Source organism: Calidris pugnax, unplaced genomic scaffold (assembly GCF_001431845.1).
Source record: "Calidris pugnax isolate Ruff unplaced genomic scaffold, ASM143184v1 scaffold89, whole genome shotgun sequence".
Taxonomy (NCBI): Eukaryota; Metazoa; Chordata; class Aves; order Charadriiformes; family Scolopacidae; genus Calidris; species Calidris pugnax.
In genome coordinates this window covers 5304991-5323829 of record NW_015090865.1, presented here as the reverse complement: position 1 = coordinate 5323829, position 18839 = coordinate 5304991, and the positions used below count along the sequence as shown (strand labels likewise).

Sequence of the window (18839 nt, the reverse complement as noted above, 5' to 3'; positions counted from 1 at the left end):
GGGGCATACAGGTTGTGCTGCACGAGCCCAGGCTGTTTGCATCATCTGCCAGTGCTAAAGCTACAAACTCTTTATGTGGATATTTCCAAACCAGCCTGAACAAAATCTCTCAGGCAGATCACATAAAAGACAAACACTGAGCCCCACATATTTAAGTGAAGTAAAAGCTTTGACAATGATATTGGGATGAAAGCTGAGAGTCCTTAGTGGGTAACAGTTTAATATTGAGTCCTATTGGAAAAATCAAATCCAGCCAGTACTGTGTTTGGGGGTCCCTAAAATTTATTTTTGATATCATTTTTCCATATGTGGTGATTTTGTGCTGGTAAAACCTCACACTCTAACACTTCCACCGAGGAGCGTGCTGTGAGTGCTCTGGGGATGACTCCTGCTGCGTCCAGCTCCTGCCTAAAGGGACACAGGTTTGTAGCACAGAATAGAAATTCCAGAATTTCTGGAACTAAGAGGAGGGAATTTCACATCAAGTGAGGAAAACAGCCCCAGCTTTTTCTGCTGTGAATGAAATAGTAACACTCAAATCCCTTCAAAAATTCTGAGTACGGACGCTGAGCAGTGAGCAGAATACAAATGGGATTGCAAATGCATGACAATTTCGGTAGTAAACTGCGTGTTACTCCAATGTTCTATATGTCAAAGTGGTTTTCTGCATAAAGTTGTTCATGTATCAGTTGTAAAAATCAATGAACAGCCTTCAAAAACCAGGCCCTAAAATTTTTTTTCTTAAATCTTTCCTTAGAATCGACTAAAGGAGTAATAACTGTGTTTTCATAGATTCGCTTTCATTAAAAAAGGAAAAAAAAACCCGAAGTATTTCAAACTTTCATGGAAATGCCAACATGGATCTTTGGTTAAGAGTGTGAAATACAGAATGCAGTAATCACTTCAGGCTGGCAACTTCTCACTTACCAGCACGTTGACGGTACAGCTCATGCGGTTCTCCTTGTTCTCGTCGTGCATGATGGTCCTGTAGTCCAGCAGCCTCTCCATCAGGCGGACAACGAGCTTGACGAAAGTTTCTCCGCTCTTTGCCAGGTATTTGTGTTTCCTGCAGTGCTCCAGGAGACTGAGAAACCAATTACATTCGCCTTGTTAATCACGCGCAGAAAAAAAAAAAAACCCACCTTGACTCAGGTGCAATTTTAAATATTGTGCATCATTAACAGATTTTAATTATTTCTGGGCTACAAAGTTCATTGTAGTCTAATTGCTCTCGCTCCTGACTTTACCCTGACATAAATCTCGCCGCTGATCAACACTTACATTTTGTCAAATAACACTTTGTACTGCTCATCTCCTCTGCCTCCTTCCACTTCATGATCCAGTTTCGTGATGATCTCATTTTCGAACTATAATTAAACAAAGCAAGCGTAAATAATCAGATGGCAAATATTTCACTTTATGGCCGTAGCCTCGATGCTTCGCAGATTGGTTGGGTACCTCGGTGAGATGTTTAGCCACTATTTTAAAGCTTGATTGACTTTAAGAGTTTGCAGTCCCTGGTATTAGACTATCCATGACGACCGGCTGCCCTACAAGGACTTTTTTGCTGAGGAGCTCATTGGTCATGCTGTTAAATGAAGTGTAAATATTTGCATTACGAAAAACTAAATAAGGAGATTAATGACAAGAATGAGGGCGGGGAAAAAGAGGACACGAAACCAGGGACAGACTGTCCCCTGCAATAACGGCAAGAGCAGCAAAATACAAAAATGCTGGAAGCTCTATGAGAGGGGCCATATAACACCTGAGGGTGGAGAACTCAGCCAGATGCACAGCCCAGCACCACCAGCATCCCTTCCCAGCACACACTGACCCACAGTGGGGCACAACCCAATTAACAAACCTGTTAATAAGTCACTGCAAAGGGGGAGGAACTCTCTACAACAAGGTTATAGAGAAGCGGGGGTCGGTCTCTTCTCCCAAGTCACAGGTGATGGGACAAGAGGAAATGGTCTCAAGTTGCACCAGAGGAGGCTCAGATTGGAGATTAGGAACAATCTCCAACAGGGTTTTCCCACTGGAATGGGCTGCCCAGGGAAGTGGTTGAGGCACCATCCCTGGAGGTTTTCAAAAGACAACGCGTTGACACAGTTCTTACAGACATAGTTTAGTAATGTGGGATGTTTTTTCTCTATGGTTTTCTTTTGGCTTTTTTTTTTTTAATCAGAGTTAGGTTGATGGTTGGACTAGGTGATCTTCAAGGTCCCTTCCAACCTAGACAAATTCTATGGTTCTATGAACTTGTTTCAAACAACTTAAGAGCAGTGTTTTATTTGGGCAATAATAAAAGAAAGCAAACTTAGGTGGGCCTTAGAATATATTTTAAATGCAAACCGGATAATTCACTAGGTTTTTAATGAATATAGAGGGTTTTACCTGTTGCTGCTACAGCCCCTTGGGGCCAGGTCAGGAAGGAACATAACCTGTTAGCGGAGGAGGACTCACTCTAGGCCAGCTGCTACGTAACGAGTTGGTCTAATCATCTAATTCCTAATTCTTCATTTAATAAGCACAGGCATCTACACCATTAGTGACACAGCCTGTTGTCAAGAGACCTGGGCAGAGAAGCCCGGGTGGGACGGGGCCAGGGGAGCCCATGAGTCAGAACGGGCACTTATGGACAGAACGTTTTTCCTGCCATCACTCACTTAACTCTTCTGAGGAGAAGCAAAGGGCCACCTGCACAAGAACAAAGCCTACTAACATTTTGTAAATGTCAAGGGATGTACTTTGCGTCTGCAGTTAATATTAACGGCACATAATGTGCCAATGGAAAAAGAAGGGACTGTCTGTAGCTTATCTACTTCCAGACCCAGGACATCCTTCCCCAGCCACAGCCCATGGACCTGCTCCTGCTCCTCTGCTGGAGCCAGGAGCTCTCCTTCCACCTCTCAAGTCACACCAGTAAGACAAGAGCATTTCTTGTTTTTCAAAAATTATTTCCACCGATCAAAATATCTACTTCAGTGACAACAGTAATAGGTCCTTTGTTAAAGCCATCAAATGCTGCCCCATCAGCAGAGGGACTCTCTGGAACTGGAGAGGGCAGGTTTTTGCTGAAAGCCCATAAGCAAAACCAACCGAGTACCCAAGCAACAGATAGTCCCTCATAAAACAATTTTTATTATTACCTCACTGTTTTAAAGATGAAAACCCCAAACCTTGGATTAAAACATTTCAAAGAATCTCTTCTGTGCTCCAAATGACCCACAAAATGACAGAAACACTGGGTAGAAGAGACCTTGAAGGTCATTTGGTCCAACCTTCCAGGTGATGCAGGACTACTGCCAATACTAGCTCAGACCAATTGTGACTTGCTCAGCCAAGTACTCAACATCTCCATGGATGGCCGATTACACAGCCTCTCTGGGTAACCTCTTCCACTCCCTCACTACCTTCCTTGTGAAGAAATGAATGAAAAGCGAAGTGAAATAAGGGGTTTAATACAATGAATCCATTATTCAAAAAATGACAGGAAAATGAGAAAAGGAAGAATAATGCAATCCACCCCCTCTAAGAAGCAAACACAAGCTGAGACACGTTCCCACAGTACAAGGACGTGTCAATAAACCACCGAAGCAACACGATGATGAAACAAAGAAGTCACAAAATTCATGTTCTTTAATGAGACCAAAAAGAAATTGACTTTCTATACCCATGTGAAAAATGACACTTGCTGCCAGAGTGAGCCCTCCAGGTGATATATTCTTTAGCAAGAGATTACTCATAAGAAGAAGAGCAATTACATTTGTCATACAGGATCTTGAATATCTTCCTGATATCAATTTCACTTAAATTTCTGTAAATCTGGGCTTTGTTGGGCCATTTCCCTAATGGCCCTCTTGGGTGGAACAGAGCTAGAGTTGAGGCATTTCTGGGGTTTTAAGGACTATTAATGATATCTTTGCTATTCAATCATTCTTGATACTTCTCAAGGAATCGATATGATGCAGATCACAGAAACCAGATGACTAAATGTTATTTAACATTTTAAATTTTTTTTTGTGGACTTGAAATTCTTTTTGTGGACTTTCCACAGAAGAAGGTTTGATCAACACAAGCTGAGGTTTATAGAGCTACTGTCTTCAACGATGGGAGCAAGAATGTGGCCTGGGAGGTGCACAAGCTAATGGCACTGGGGCACCACATCTGGCATCTGTTGATAAAGTGTCAAATTTTCCTTTTCTTTCTTTTTATTTTTCTTAATGCATAAAATAGCACAAAGTAGTCCTGCAAACATTGCAATGGAATCTACTCTCAAGTGAAGAAGTGCCAAGTTTTCAACATTTACTTTAGGTCCAGTGACACTTGGTGAGGCTCCTTCTGGAGGCGTAGGGGGTATATCTGGCACCATCAATGAACTGAGATTCATATCTTGCTGTTGACAGCAGAAGCTCCAGGGGTGAAGTTAGGAAGATTAGAGGAACTTATTATCAACTTTTCCTTGCTGTTGATCAAGATCTCAGCTTCCCTTTAGGACGTGTGTTTGAACTTGAGCAAAGAGTCTATCCACAACCTCATCTGTCCTCTACAATCTCCCATCTGGAGAAAATAAATCGATGTAAGCTATCTAGCGTCTTCAAGTGTCAGCTCAAGTAATCGCTTTTGGTTTTAGGTTTACGGAAAGTGTGGTCAGGCTATATTTGTAGCACTGACTGACAATTTAATCTAGCTGGAGAGGAGGAGGACTTGCAATCCTCCAAGCTGCTATAAATTTGTTTTGATATAGGATAATAATGAGTTCGCCATAAAAAGCTGAAGTGACAGATAACACCTCCAGAAATTAGTCCTAACGCAGAAATAGCACACAAGGGCTGTAGAACTTTGTCCAAAGGCTGCTATGAAAACTGGTGGCAATTCCCAACAGTTTCATCTGTTCCCTTTCCCATTTCCCCACAGCATTCTGGTCAGCAAACAGCCATTTAATATTTGGTGATTTTTGGAGGTCTCTAGACTTACTGCATCACCTTTCTCCCTTGCTCTTCAGGTGGGGCGAGGGAGGAATACCAATATTCTCCAAAAGGCCAGAAAACAAGAAAAACTTACACATTTACATTTCAACTGTAGATAACAAAAAACGTTACTTATTGAAATGAATCCTTTGTGGGGGATGACTAAATTGAATTTGCATGTTCAGCGGGATTACAGAGGAGAATCTGCAGCATCACAGAAACTTGGACAAGCCATTAACTTGTGTTCTCTCTGCAAATCCATAGCACAGGGAAAGGCATTAACACGGGGCTCAGAAGTGGTAAAAAAGACTTAATATGGACTTATACGTTCTAAAACTCAAGATTCAGATAAACCAGGTAATTCTCATTAAGAAGAATGATATCAATTTGAAATGCATTGATAGCCAACGAGAAATTACAGTGCAAGTAAAAATGCTGGTACGACCATCTTGATGCTACTGAGTTTTATTGTTAAATGTTAAAAATTAAAAGGGTTTCCTTTCTGTTTCTTCTGCTCTTTCCTCATTTAATTCTCTTCACAACACAATGCTAGCTGGAGGTACTTTACTGCACCCATGGTTTTATTTAAGAAATCATATGCATTATGCGTTGATTTAATATGCATTTCTATATAATTTTGCATTACGCATTCATTTCTTATGCGTTTCTATATGACTCTGCATTATGCATTCATTGCTTCTGTATTTCGGTATCTCATTTTTCTGCCTTTTCAGCTACGGTTCCATTATGCGAAGCCTCATTCCAATTTGCAGGAAGCAGGACAGATGTGCTGTGGCATTTTTGGGGCTCTTTCCTCAGATCGTTACTTTTACACTCCTGCTTTCTGTGCCAGGGTAAGAACACTCTGGAGCTCGTGTGCTTCTATCCCTGATGCTAACGCCACCAGACACCGAGGGTGCTCCTTCCTAATGCTGCTCAGGCTGAAAACCAGACATATGGGGCTTCTAATTTCTTCTTGCTCACTCAGAGTGGGGGCGTGCACCTCTCGGATTCTACTTTGAGGGATAAGGGTCCTTCCTTCCTTCCTTCCTTCCCACTTGATGAGAAGCCTAATTGTGTTGGGGGAGACAGGCTGGGGTACTGCTTCTGACTCAGTCCCTTACCTTATTCTGTTAATTAGGGGTTTTTTTGGCTCTTAAAGTTAGCTAGTTCTACTAATTAATTTGTACCAGATCTGTTAAAAGGAAGGAATTTTTCACAGAAAGAGTGGTCGGGCATTGGAATAGGCTGCCCAGGGAGGGGGTTGAGTCACCATCCCTGGATGTGTTTAAGGGACGTTTAGATGTGGTGTTGGGGGATATGGTGTAGGGGAGGACTTTGTAGAGTAGGGTAGATGGTTGGACTCCATGATCTCAAGGGTCTCTTCCAACCTGAATGATTCTATGATACTAAAAGGAATGGCACGATGATGCAGTGCCATGAGACAGGGAGAACCTACCCAACACCTCCCTCTGCCTCCTCCTTCTTCATCCGTGCTCTGTTTTGGACCAGTTCCTGCACTGGCACCGCTCTACGAACTGGTTTAACTCAAACAAGCAGAACGTTACATCAGCGATGACACAGGTCCAGAAAAGGCAAGTTTCAAAGTTGTGGGTAGGTGAAGAAACCCGAGTGCTGATAGGAAACGGAGCCAGAGCGAGCGACAGCTGGAAGGAACAGGCAGCAAAATCAGGAGGTTGGGGCTTTTTATGCTCCACATTTCAGCTGAATGACTGTTTCGTGATGAACCTTCTCTCCTGCTGTCACCATGGGATCCATCACGCTCACCTGACCAGGCCTGGAACAATCCAACCAATTCTCTTTCATCGCTCCTGTGGTTCTGACATATTCCCTTTGATCTGGAGGGTTCACGAGTCAAACAGGCAAAGGGAAAAAAAGGGAGAGCAGAGAAAGAGGCCTTTTCTTCTATAGGGAAGCTTCAGTCTCACTCTGACTTTAGCACCAGATTCATGCTTTGAGGTAGAGGACACTTTGATGCCGTATATAGGCTTCAAAGCACCTTAAGAGGGAGAGGACAAAAATGGGCAAGTCCAGCTTTTAATTCAGTCAACTTTTAATTTAGTTCTGTGAAAACCAGTGGAATTTATCTTTTGGTTTTTTTCTCAAGGCTATATACACTGGAAGAACAAAAAAGCCCCGTTCTGTCTGTTACTGGTTTTAGAGGGAAACCAATTCATACTGAAATTAAACCCGCCATGGGGAAAGCTGTCTGTTTGTAACACAAGCCATCACAGCAATAGAAGTTCTGCAAAAAATTTAAATTCCTCCCCCACAAATCATGAGGTTTATACATCTGCTGGAGAAGCGGAGCCAATCTAAACCCTTGTTGATGTGACTAATAAGGTTAGATAACTGGATTTCTGGCAGATTAGTTTAACAGCAGCCAACCATTCGATGTTGAAGTTCTCTTTGAAAGCAATGCTGGACAGAAGAGACAAAAAAGATGAGCCAGGAAGCTACAGGCCAAGTAGGCCCACTTCAGTTCCTGAGGAAACCATGGAGCAAGCCCTCCTGGAAGCTATTTCCAGGTCCAGAAAGGGCAAGAAGGTGATCGGGAAAAGTCAAATTGGATTTACCAAGGGTAAATCACATCTGACCAAACTGATTGCCCTCTGCCATGAAACTATCTGCCCAGTGGATGAAGAGCTGTGGTTGCCATGACCTTGGCAATGTGTTTGATAAAAGATGGACTACAAGGTGGGTGGAAAAAGTGGTGAAATTGCTGATCTCAAAGGGTGGTGGTTTCATGACTTCGACAGACTGAAAGCCAGCCAACAAGAAACTGAGTAATACTTAAGGAAGAGAAGCTTCAAGTCCTGAATCTGGGATGGCACAGTTACAAGCAGCAGTACAAGATGCTCTGCTGGAAAGGACCTGGTTGACAGCAAGCTGAACATGAAGAAGAAGGATGCCCCTTCAATGGAGGCAAAACGTGTTCTTCATTGCACCAAGAGTACAGCTGGTGAAGGCCACCAAGATAAGCAGAGTGTTGGAGAACCTGGCCTGAGGAACAGTTGAAAGAACTGTGTTTGTTCACCCTAGAGAAAAGCAGTCTCAAGCTTTCCAACACCTGAATGGTGTTCCAGAGGAGAGGGAGTTACTCTGTTTATAAGGGTACATGGTGACAACACAAGCAGCAACAGGCACAAGTCAATTCAGGGAAATTCTGTCTGGATATAAGAAGAGAAGTCGTAAAACATTGGAATAGGTCACCCAGAGAAGTGGTGAAACCTCCGTCACTGAAAATATTCAATATATAGCTTCTGATGGCCCTGGGTAACCCAAGCCCGGTTTGAACCCAGTTACTTCCAGAGGTCCCACCCATCCCAGCCTTTTCTATAATTCTCTGCTTTTTACAAGCAGTGATCTTCATTCTGAAATACTCCGCAAACTATATAACTACATTATCTGCAAAACTCTAAATGGACAGATTGATTATTCCCCGTTAGACATAACTGTTCACTCCAAACGGACTGAAAAAAGGTTTATTACCTCTGCACCCACCACATCAATGTTACGCCCATAAAGAAAGATGCTCTACTGACATCAGAAATATATGTTGGGTATGTACAATCCACGACATCCCTGACTTAAGCAGGAGGCATTTTTCTTCTCAAAAGGCAAAAAGAATTTGTGTGAAATATTTAAGACGTTCATTTATTAAAATCACCCAACTATTCCACACAAAGCTGCTTTCCTTCTGTCAAGGAAATATAGGCCCATAAATTTAGCTATAAAGTTACCCTCGGATTTTTCATGATCCATATAATTGTACAAATAAAAAATGACAAGCAACAAAAGAGAGAATCTGACAGGAAACTGCTTAAATGGCATCCCAGCGAGCATTTCAATCTTTACAGTATCATCGGAGTCAAACATAAGAAAGAATGATTATGCGGTAATTGGATGAATCCAAAACACAGTTCACAACCTTTCCACACACCATCCAGCACAAAACAAATCAAAGTAATAAAGCTGATGCCATTTCCCTCGCTTAAGTCTCTCCCCACAGATACTCATTTACACTGGGCACAGATTTATTAAGAGCTGGTTATGAACGACAGTTCACAAAAAAGTATGGAAAAGGGTAAGATTTTCATCCGAGAAAGAGAGCAGCCAATATAAAGGGAAAGAAAGTAAACAACACATGAATTATTGCAAAATTCACAAGGTCATATATACTGAACTGAGAGAAAATTCACAGCATAAAGGAGCTACATCGGCTTATGCCATAACCCTCCCGGGCCTAACTCATCTTATACTCAATCCTTAAGGCAAAGTTTCAAGGGAAAGAAGCTCAAATGAATGACGTTGGGAAACTTTCTTTCACTCCACTTGTCTCTCAAGAGTTGATGCTATCGGGGTCAGACTGTGTGCGCTTATTCAAGGACTTCCCTCAGCATGTTAAAATAAAATAGGATAAAACCACTACATTAGTATTTTGCAGAGTCTCCTCAGCATGAAGAAACACTCACAACTGACTGGAAAGCTTTTTTTTCCTCTTCAAAATCCATAAAATGGTAAAGAGCATCAAAATGGTAAGATACTAGAAATGATAAATTCTTAAAGGGTTATAGTTTCTTTTGCCACACTATCGGGCTTCCTTTATGTCCAATTTCCCTCAGCAGCAGACTCCTTTTCTGAGTCACAGTGAAAATTTAAGACATCTGTCTTTGCTCTCCTTTTGCAGCATAAAGAAAGGTTTCATTTACTTCATGCAAATTTTCCCTTCAATAAGGATTTAAAACCCACATATGAAAACTCTATAGCCACTCAGAGTTATAGAAAATCCGTAATTATATTATTCTTCGGAAAAATAAGAAATAACAAAAATTTTTATGTTTTTGTCAAAGAACAGTTAAATCTTTCACACAAACTTTAAATATCTGGAGCTGGTTGCTTACCATCTGGAAGCTTCTCGTCGAATGAAATTCACACTGCATCATATCGAAGAAGATGGGGATTGTAGCTTTGCGCAGCTCGGTCTCAGGGATGAGCGTCATTTCTAAGATAGGTCCCACCATTTCTGGGATAAACTTGATTTTATGCTGACCTTTAAGAGAAAAGACACATTTCAGAGTTAACAACCAGCCACTGACTTTGGTAGAAGAGAATTGTTATAAAAGCTGCATCGATGAATTCTCATACAGCATTAGAAAGTATTTTTCATTATCTGACTCTACCGAGACTCCTATTTTTACGTTATGAGAGGGGAAGTGTGTGTTATGTATAAAACTAAATTAACAAGAGTTGTTCAATCACTAATCAAACTGGAACTCGCCACGTTTTCCAGGAAGTGCCCAGATTTGCACACTCAGGGGTTTGTTGGTTGGTTTTTTTTTTTCAATACAGCTCGTGGTTGGGAGAGCAGGAGGCTAAAAGGCACATCACTTGTCTGAACTTATTTAGGCTTCTGTATCTTCCTCAGCGTACAAAATGTTCTCCGTGTCAGTCTATCAAAGTGTCACCACGAGTGCACACTTACACAGCCCCCAGACACGCAGCTACATCCAACCCAGCCGACAATATGTCTCCTTTCCTCGAGAGCTAATCTGACTGGCAAACTTTATTTCACATTTATCTTCCCCAGAGAGAACAGCACCTCCCCCAGCCCTCCCAGCTCCGTGTTAAACCTTCCCGGGAACACAGCACCTAAGAAATATTGGACTAGGGAAAAAAACATCTAATTACTGTTCATATTATTAGCTGAAAAGTAGAGATGGAGATTTTATGTTCTGCAAATCATCTCTTCAACAACTCCATGGTGTAGAGCAGCACAGGGGAGCATTGAGAGCTCCAGGCAGAGGACTTGATGGCAGAAAATTATTTAGAAAATACAAATACATTCCCCTCTCCACAATAGGTTGGGATTCATTCCAACCCCGCTACACAACTGGTGGCTCTTCTCACTGGTGGCTGTGTACCATCGGGCTCATGCACTGTTCATGGGTCCCTGTCTGTGGTCCAGACCAGATTTCTTCAGAGCTGAGCTAATTGAGGGAGCCCTCAGCTTTCACCAGTTTAAGACTCTCACTCCCCATCGCAGTTACCAGTGGTATGTTGCAGAAATGGATTTTATTTCATTTGTATTCCACTGCACTACGCCAGCACAGCAGTGACCGTGGCAGTCTTTAATTAGCAGTTTCACTTCGGACCAGAACTAACATAAATCTCAACAAACGTAATCAAGAAGAAATCCTTTACCAAAGAAACGCGCTACTTTTTTTTTTTTTTTTAGCAGATATAATTTCAGTTACTTGATTTGGCAAACTTCAGAATCCTATTAGCATTAGCAATCCTATTAGGGCAAATTAATACTCCACTAAAATTGCTACTTGGTATGATGCTGCAACGCTGGTTGTTGGTGAGGAATATCAAGTGAGAGGCGCAAAGCTTCCCTCTGTCTCTCTTACCAGTGTTATTACATTCGGCCTCTCAGGTGACAGTTTTCTTGTATTATGCCTGAGAAGTGTCAGAGTCAATATTTCAGAAAACAAATGATAGTGACAAAAGTTATTTGTCAGGCACAAATTCAATGTCATGAAGTTCTCCGGGTGCCACGCTGGGTTTTTCCATTGCTTCGAGCACAGGGATTCCCTCAGAAAAGTAACTAACATCTTTTGAACTTCAGACGAGAAAAAAACAACCAATTCACAAAAGAAGATTTTTATCTCAATCTTTGCTCCCCAGTCCTCTTCTCCACAGGCAAATAAATTTCTTGCTCAGAAAGGGAGTCACTGAGGAGCTGATCCGATGACAAAGGCACCGAGAGCCCCAGACCTCGGCGTTTACTGATTGTATTAGAGTTTTTCAATCAAAGAGGACCAAAAGCTTCTCCAAATACGAGATCCAGAAAAACTTGGGGGAAATAGAAGCATGTGAGTTACTAGCAAAAAGTATTAAAAATCACTTGTACATTGTACCGTGAAAAAAATCCCTCATCTGCTGTTTGAAACCCATTGAGCTCTTCTTGCTGTCTAGAGGGTCCGTGGGTGGCTCCCACCCAGGGGAATGACCTGGCCATGGTCATGGTCAGCAGGAGCAGGGGGGGACAGCAGCAACCACAGGAAGGCAGGGCAGCACAAAGTAAAATATTAAGACATCTTGATTTGGTTTCTTCATCAAGAATGTGTGAGGAGGAACGTGGAGAAAGGTCCATCCACCAACTGGGGGAGAGAGAAGAGAGCTGGGTTCCCCGTGTGACATCAACAACCCAACAATGAATTCACCTGTTTTTTTTTCCCCCAGGAGTGTGGGAACTCCCACACAGAGCCTCAACGTGTGACAAGTCTGGAAGAAAACTGAGGATTCTCTTCTGAAAACCAAATTGTGCAGCTGCTTTAAGAGCCACACACAAATAAAAGTATTCTGTTGAAGATGCCAACCCTTCCCCTTGCAGTAGCTTCTGCCTTGCCGTGAGATGGGCTCCCCCAGACTGGTCCCACACCAGAACAAGCCTTGAACCAAACTCCAGGTGCTGGCTTTAGTGGATAAAGCGTGATTTGCATTTCCCAGGTTCTTCTAAGTTAAATTCGGGCCACAAAAAAAAATGCTGAATAACTTGCCAGCCACCTCACCTCTCACTTGGGCCAGCTCTGAACACCAGTGATTAATTCAGAGAGTGTGAGCCATAATGACTCCTATTTATGTAATGCTCAAAGTTCAGGACTATTTTTAACCCTGCCTTTCCCTCCGATGACACGAACGTCTCTGTCAAAGCACCTTTTCCAAGGCTGAGAACATGGAGGGAATTTTTACTTTCCCATCTCCCCCCAGCTGGCTCAGATGTCAACAATAAAAGCAATGTTTTCCGAGCTGGCTTTCCTTGACCAACTCTACCTCAAGGATGTTATTTTTAATGCCAACACAATGTCTTCAGGGTGTAACTGCTGAAAGCACTAACCATTGAAAACTGGTAGACGTGACCTCGTGTCAAACTGCATTTTGTATACGCTAAATTACATCACATCACGCTTTCAAGTGCGTGGTTTTTGAGTTCCCACGTTTTTGAGACAGAGGCCACGGTTGCTTTATGCTCCTCTGATACTTATTGTCTCACCAAGGTCTAAGAAGCCCTGGTTCCAACAAAAGAGTGACCCCAAATAATACATTATTTCAAAGTTCAGGTTGCGATATGGAGGGAAAAAAGCCTATAAAGACAAATACACACTGGGTTTGGTGCAGGGAATAAAATAAAAGCCTTGCAGGGCTTCCAGAAAGGCAAAGCTGCAGGAGCTCTGCACCCCGGGACCAGGCTCCCTGAAGCCATCCTAACCATGCTCTTTGGTGGGTTTTTTTTTTCTACTTATAAAGGCAGGAAGGTATGAATATTGCAGCCAACACTGCATGAGAAACACAAAAAAAAGAAAAAACCTCTAGAATTTGTATTTTACTGTTTAATTTGAGAAAATAAATTATACTCTTAGATGTGCATTAGGGCTACAGGACTGTCTGGTCCCCGACGGGGGAGTTTTCACTCAGCAGGCATTACACGTTAATTGTCATGATTATTTATGAACAAAAACTGATGAGACAAAATATTAATTTTTGAGGCTTATCCATACCCTATAACACATAAATCAAAAGTCAGGGTTGTTTGGCTTCATCACATCTTATGCACAATGGCACAGCCATAAAAATTATATGCTCAAGCATATGCAAGAATTATAGCTTCTCACTTCAGAGTTTTTTTTTCTTTTCTGAGCATATACATTAATAATTTGACAAATGTAGTGTAACTTCTTGGATAAAAGTGCCAAGCGCCCCCCAATCAATTCCCCTGCAGTGGGATGTCAGAATTCTTTCTTAATTGATGCTGTGACACACGTGAGATTGGGGAAGAGCCAGAAGTTGAACACGATCAGCACGGACTTATCTGTATTACCAAGAAGAGGAGAAAAAGCCAGTTGCTCATTACAAGAAGCACAAAGGCCGCCCCGGATTGGGGTCCTGCCTCCCATTTACCTTTCTCTTGCAGCTTTTGTTGGGAAGAGCAGCAATTTACTGACTCCCTCAACATGGGAGGTTTCAGCATTAATGATCCCAGCCGCTTACAGAATCCCAGGCGTTAGAGCTACAGGAGGTCACGGAACCCTCTACCTGGATAATCTCAGTTTATGAAAACTCTATTAAAAATAAAAGGCTTTCATGATGGCGCAGGAAGAAATATTGAAGAAAACACCACCCCCTCAATGCCAATCGAGTCACAAAACTCCAGGGGAAATTATTCTCATCTCCCTGTTAATGGTGAACAAATGAACCCTAAATATAGACCGAATAAACCAATCTCATGTAAAACCAGCCAGATCTGTATCTGTGAATGCAAACTGTCCTACTGTCAGTCCAGTAAATGCCAGGAAAAGCAGAAAAGGTTTAAGAAACCAAAGATGCTAAAGGAATTAGAAAAGATAACAGGTGAATACATGGCTGTAAGCCTGGAACGGGGAAGGATTTGGCTAATTACTGACGGAGAGACTTGCCCGTGTCCTGAGCCGCATGACCCAGCATCAGGCATGACACTGATTTTGTGAGCTGGCTGTCAAGCCACGTATCAGGTGTGTACCACGCTTTAATCTCTTCTCCAGACGCTTAATTCACGAAAGATGCTTCTAATAAAAAGTGAACTCAGCTGCTCTCAGCAGCCTTTTCTCATCCTTCCCGCGGAGCGAATGCAAACTCTGGGATATCAAACACTTCTCAACCCCTGCCTTCCCTTCCTCTTACATATGCTGATTTTTTTCAAGTTTCAGCAACAACAGTTCAGCCAGAGATATAAGTGAAGTGGCAAATGCAGTTATTTCTGATCATTTAAGGAACTTTTGATAAAACTCAGAAGAGCGGAAGTGTCTTTGCCGTTAAGCTCAGGAAAATGAAATCTGGCAGATGAGTACTCTCAGGTCACAGCAAATACTCGGTTTCTCATGAAATTCAATCCCCATATAGCTACATTATACCCACAGAACAGCACAGGCTTGAGATAGTCAGACATGTCTAATTTACCTACGAGCTCCAGGGATCTCCAAGTTCCCATTCTTTGCTGATCTTCCTGAATCATTGTTATACAACCAAACAAGACTGAAAATCAGACTTTAAACAGAAGTTCCAGGCTAAGTTACTGATATCCTTTTGCTCTAGTCCCAGTTACTGCATCCACATATATCTGTGTACACATATATGATCATGTATATATATATTTTTATTGTTTTTAAGAAGAAAAAAACATTCAACAGGTATCACCACAACAGTTTACTTTTCTTTATCATGAGGCTGAATACCATGAAAAAATAGAAAATATGTCAACATTGACCATGGCTATGTATATTCCCAGATACATATGTGCGAAATAGGCATGTGGAGGAGGCTTTGTTTCTTAAATCACCTGCTTTTTAAATGCCTTCTGGAAGCATACCACTATTTCAAGAGGAAGCAAGTTCATTTTTTGTCCCTAGTTTGGTGTGTACAAAGACTGAAAGCGTTAAGCAGTAGGTGCTGAGGCTACTTACCCAGATTGTACCACATGTCCCTGATTTCAAACCCAATCTGCCTTCTCATGTCACCATACCTTGAAGAGGAAAACAAAACCACGAGTTAAAAAAAATAAAAATCAAATAACAGTAAACAGAAACATCTCATTTCAAAATCAAAGATATTTGAAGTTACGGAGCATATTCTCCAAATCCAAGCCATACAATAAGATTATCCACCCTCCCCCAGCAGCTCAGAGATGCTTGGGTGATGCAGAAATTGAAACATTCCTTTTACAGCAGTTTCTGTTCCTCACCTTGTGTTACTTTGCTCTCCCTCAAAAGACCTCAAATTTCAATTTCTGCAGTGATACTTACCAAAGGGAGAACACACAAACACACACTCAACATCTCCCCGTGCAAGACATCCCTTTGCTATTTTCTCAGATTCCCTAACCACCCCTCAGCACCCCGGGAGGCTGCAGAGATTAATTGTGAGCATTTTCTGCTTTTCAAACAGTAATGGCTGGAGGAAGCATAACAGAGAGCTTCCCAGCCTAAGGCTGTGTTTTATTTTTACACACCCTCTTAGCATAGCATTGTCCTAGAAAACACAACAAGGAACGTCTTGTGACATCTTGTACCTCGATGAGCAAAATCAACCAAGAGAAGGTTTCGAGGTTCCAAGGGGGTTCTGTGTCCCCAGTGGTCCCAGGAAGCTCTGGAGCTGGGGTGGAGGGGGGACCCCATCCTTCAGCATCGCCGGTACCCCCCGGCTCTGCCCCCAAGCTGGTGGCACCAACGCCTCCCGTCTCCCAGCGGGGATGGTTTAATCCTCCACCCCCTCTCCACATTAATGCTGGGAAAGCTTAATGAATGGAAAACACCCTGTTGTCTTCATTAATGACGGGATCAGAACCATAATGAGCTCCAAGCCTGTATTTGCCACACAGAATGTTTGTATGTTCAAGATCGTTAGTTTAAATAACAAGATGAGGGAAATGGTAATATCTGGCAACTTGTGGGATTTCTGTGGGATAACAGTGAGATACCCTGTCATTAATACGGATTAAAGAGATTCTTCTGCATCATTAAGAACCTGTGATTATCTAATGCTTAAATGCAATGTTTAACAAAAACTACAAATTACAATAACTAATTTTTTAATTATTAAATATTTGACATATTACCTGAAATATATACTTAAAAAGATGGGTGAGTGTGATACTGAATTAACCGATTAATTACATCCCTTTGGCACAGAACCGGTAGTGGTTTCACACAGCAATTAAAAGTTAGTGCTTCCAGACCATACATTTATTGCATCCTGAAGAATTTACGGTCCTGATCTCTGTCTCCAAAACACGATTAAAGTGAAAATAACAACTCGTAAAATCATTATAAACAGAGATTTACAATTTAGCAAACTTCATTAAGTAACCACTTCAAATGACTTAATCTATTTACTTTTATTAGCAGTGAGAAACATCTGATGATTTCTGGAATTTCTTCAGCAAGCTGCACCGCTCGGTTTAAGGGAAAAATCGCTTGAAGGAAATGTCTGGGGAAGGTTCCTGTCCTTAGAACGAGTGTGAGTCCACAATTGCACTTCACAGTAATTTCTGAACTGAAACACTCATGGGTGCACACCAACTTGGGGCACAGAGAGCAAGGGGAGAGGGAGAGCAGCCACGGCTTTGATGGCTGATAGATTGGAGAGCTTTGCATTTTGCAACTATCCTTTATGCTCTGAATTACAAAAGAGAATTTGCATCACCGGTCCCATCTTGAACAAAACCGGTTTATTCCATCAATTCTAAATCTAATGAAATAACATCTACCCGCCTCTACAAAAGCACCTTGGTTTCCTTTGGCAAACGTACAGCTGTAATGTTATTTATGGTATTTATAGCACGAGCGCAGAAGCCTGAGCTCTGCTTGACATCACTTTTCCACTGAACTTGTAAATATTCCCGTTTCATCAAGGAAGCCCCACGAGTCACACGTACATATATTAGATCATACAGTGCTCAAAAATTCTGTTTCAACGCTCAGGCACCGCACAGCTTCCAAAGCGAGCGCCTCCAAACTCCGGAGGGAGTGGACGAGTTTGAAGGGCAAAACTTTGTTGCTAAAAAAATAGAAAGGATGGGACACAGAGACCTGTCTTTTCTGGTCAAAGCTGGGAACCCACACAGTTAAAGCAAAAAGTCTTTAAAATCACATCTGACTGCAGCACCGATAAACTCTCTCCATTCTACCGTGGTGTCTCTCATCATCATCATCATCATCATATACAAAAAGGCTTCAATTTAGAAGGTGAAGTCATACAAAATGCATCTTCTTTCTCTATATAGACTATATATTGTACGTACAAGCAGTCTGAGCTATACCTGCTCAGGGAACCAGCCCTGAAACTCCCCATTTTTGTAAGTTAGTGCTTCCAGACCATACATTTATTGCATCCTGAAGAATTTACGGTCCTGATCTCTGTCTCCAAAACACGATTAAAGTGAAAATAACAACTCGTAAAATCATTATAAACAGAGATTTACAATTTAGCAAACTTCATTAAGTAACCACTTCAAATGACTTAATCTATTTACTTTTATTAGCAGTGAGAAACATCTGATGATTTCTGGAATTTCTTCAGCAAGCTGCACCGCTCGGTTTAAGGGAAAAATCGCTTGAAGGAAATGTCTGGGGAAGGTTCCTGTCCTTAGAACGAGTGTGAGTCCACAATTGCACTTCACAGTAATTTCTGAACTGAAACACTCATGGGTGCACACCAACTTGGGGCACAGAGAGCAAGGGGAGAGGGAGAGCAGCCACGGCTTTGATGGCTGATAGATTGGAGAGCTTTGCATTTTGCAACTATCCTTTATGCTCTGAATTACAAAAGAGAATTTGCATCACCGGTCCCATCTTGAACAAAACCGGTTTATTCCATCAATTCTAAATCTAATGAAATAACATCTACCCGCCTCTACAAAAGCACCTTGGTTTCCTTTGGCAAACGTACAGCTGTAATGTTATTTATGGTATTTATAGCACGAGCGCAGAAGCCTGAGCTCTGCTTGACATCACTTTTCCACTGAACTTGTAAATATTCCCGTTTCATCAAGGAAGCCCCACGAGTCACACGTACATATATTAGATCATACAGTGCTCAAAAATTCTGTTTCAACGCTCAGGCACCGCACAGCTTCCAAAGCGAGCGCCTCCAAACTCCGGAGGGAGTGGACGAGTTTGAAGGGCAAAACTTTGTTGCTAAAAAAATAGAAAGGATGGGACACAGAGACCTGTCTTTTCTGGTCAAAGCTGGGAACCCACACAGTTAAAGCAAAAAGTCTTTAAAATCACATCTGACTGCAGCACCGAT

The 18839-nt window shown here is 42.0% G+C and overlaps 1 protein-coding gene across 1 annotated transcript in view; it reads right to left on the bottom strand.

The window, feature by feature from the left end:
* Window positions 1-18839, bottom strand: part of DOCK1 (dedicator of cytokinesis 1) — a 294524-nt gene that overhangs the window by 62693 nt on the left and 212992 nt on the right. Inside the window, exons 32-35 of the mRNA XM_014945313.1 lie at window positions 15497-15555; window positions 9899-10047; window positions 1282-1367; window positions 928-1084 (exon numbers count right to left, since the gene is read on the bottom strand). Of these exons, the coding sequence (XP_014800799.1) occupies window positions 928-1084; window positions 1282-1367; window positions 9899-10047; window positions 15497-15555 (451 nt within the window). The remainder of the gene's footprint in view (window positions 1-927; window positions 1085-1281; window positions 1368-9898; window positions 10048-15496; window positions 15556-18839) is intronic.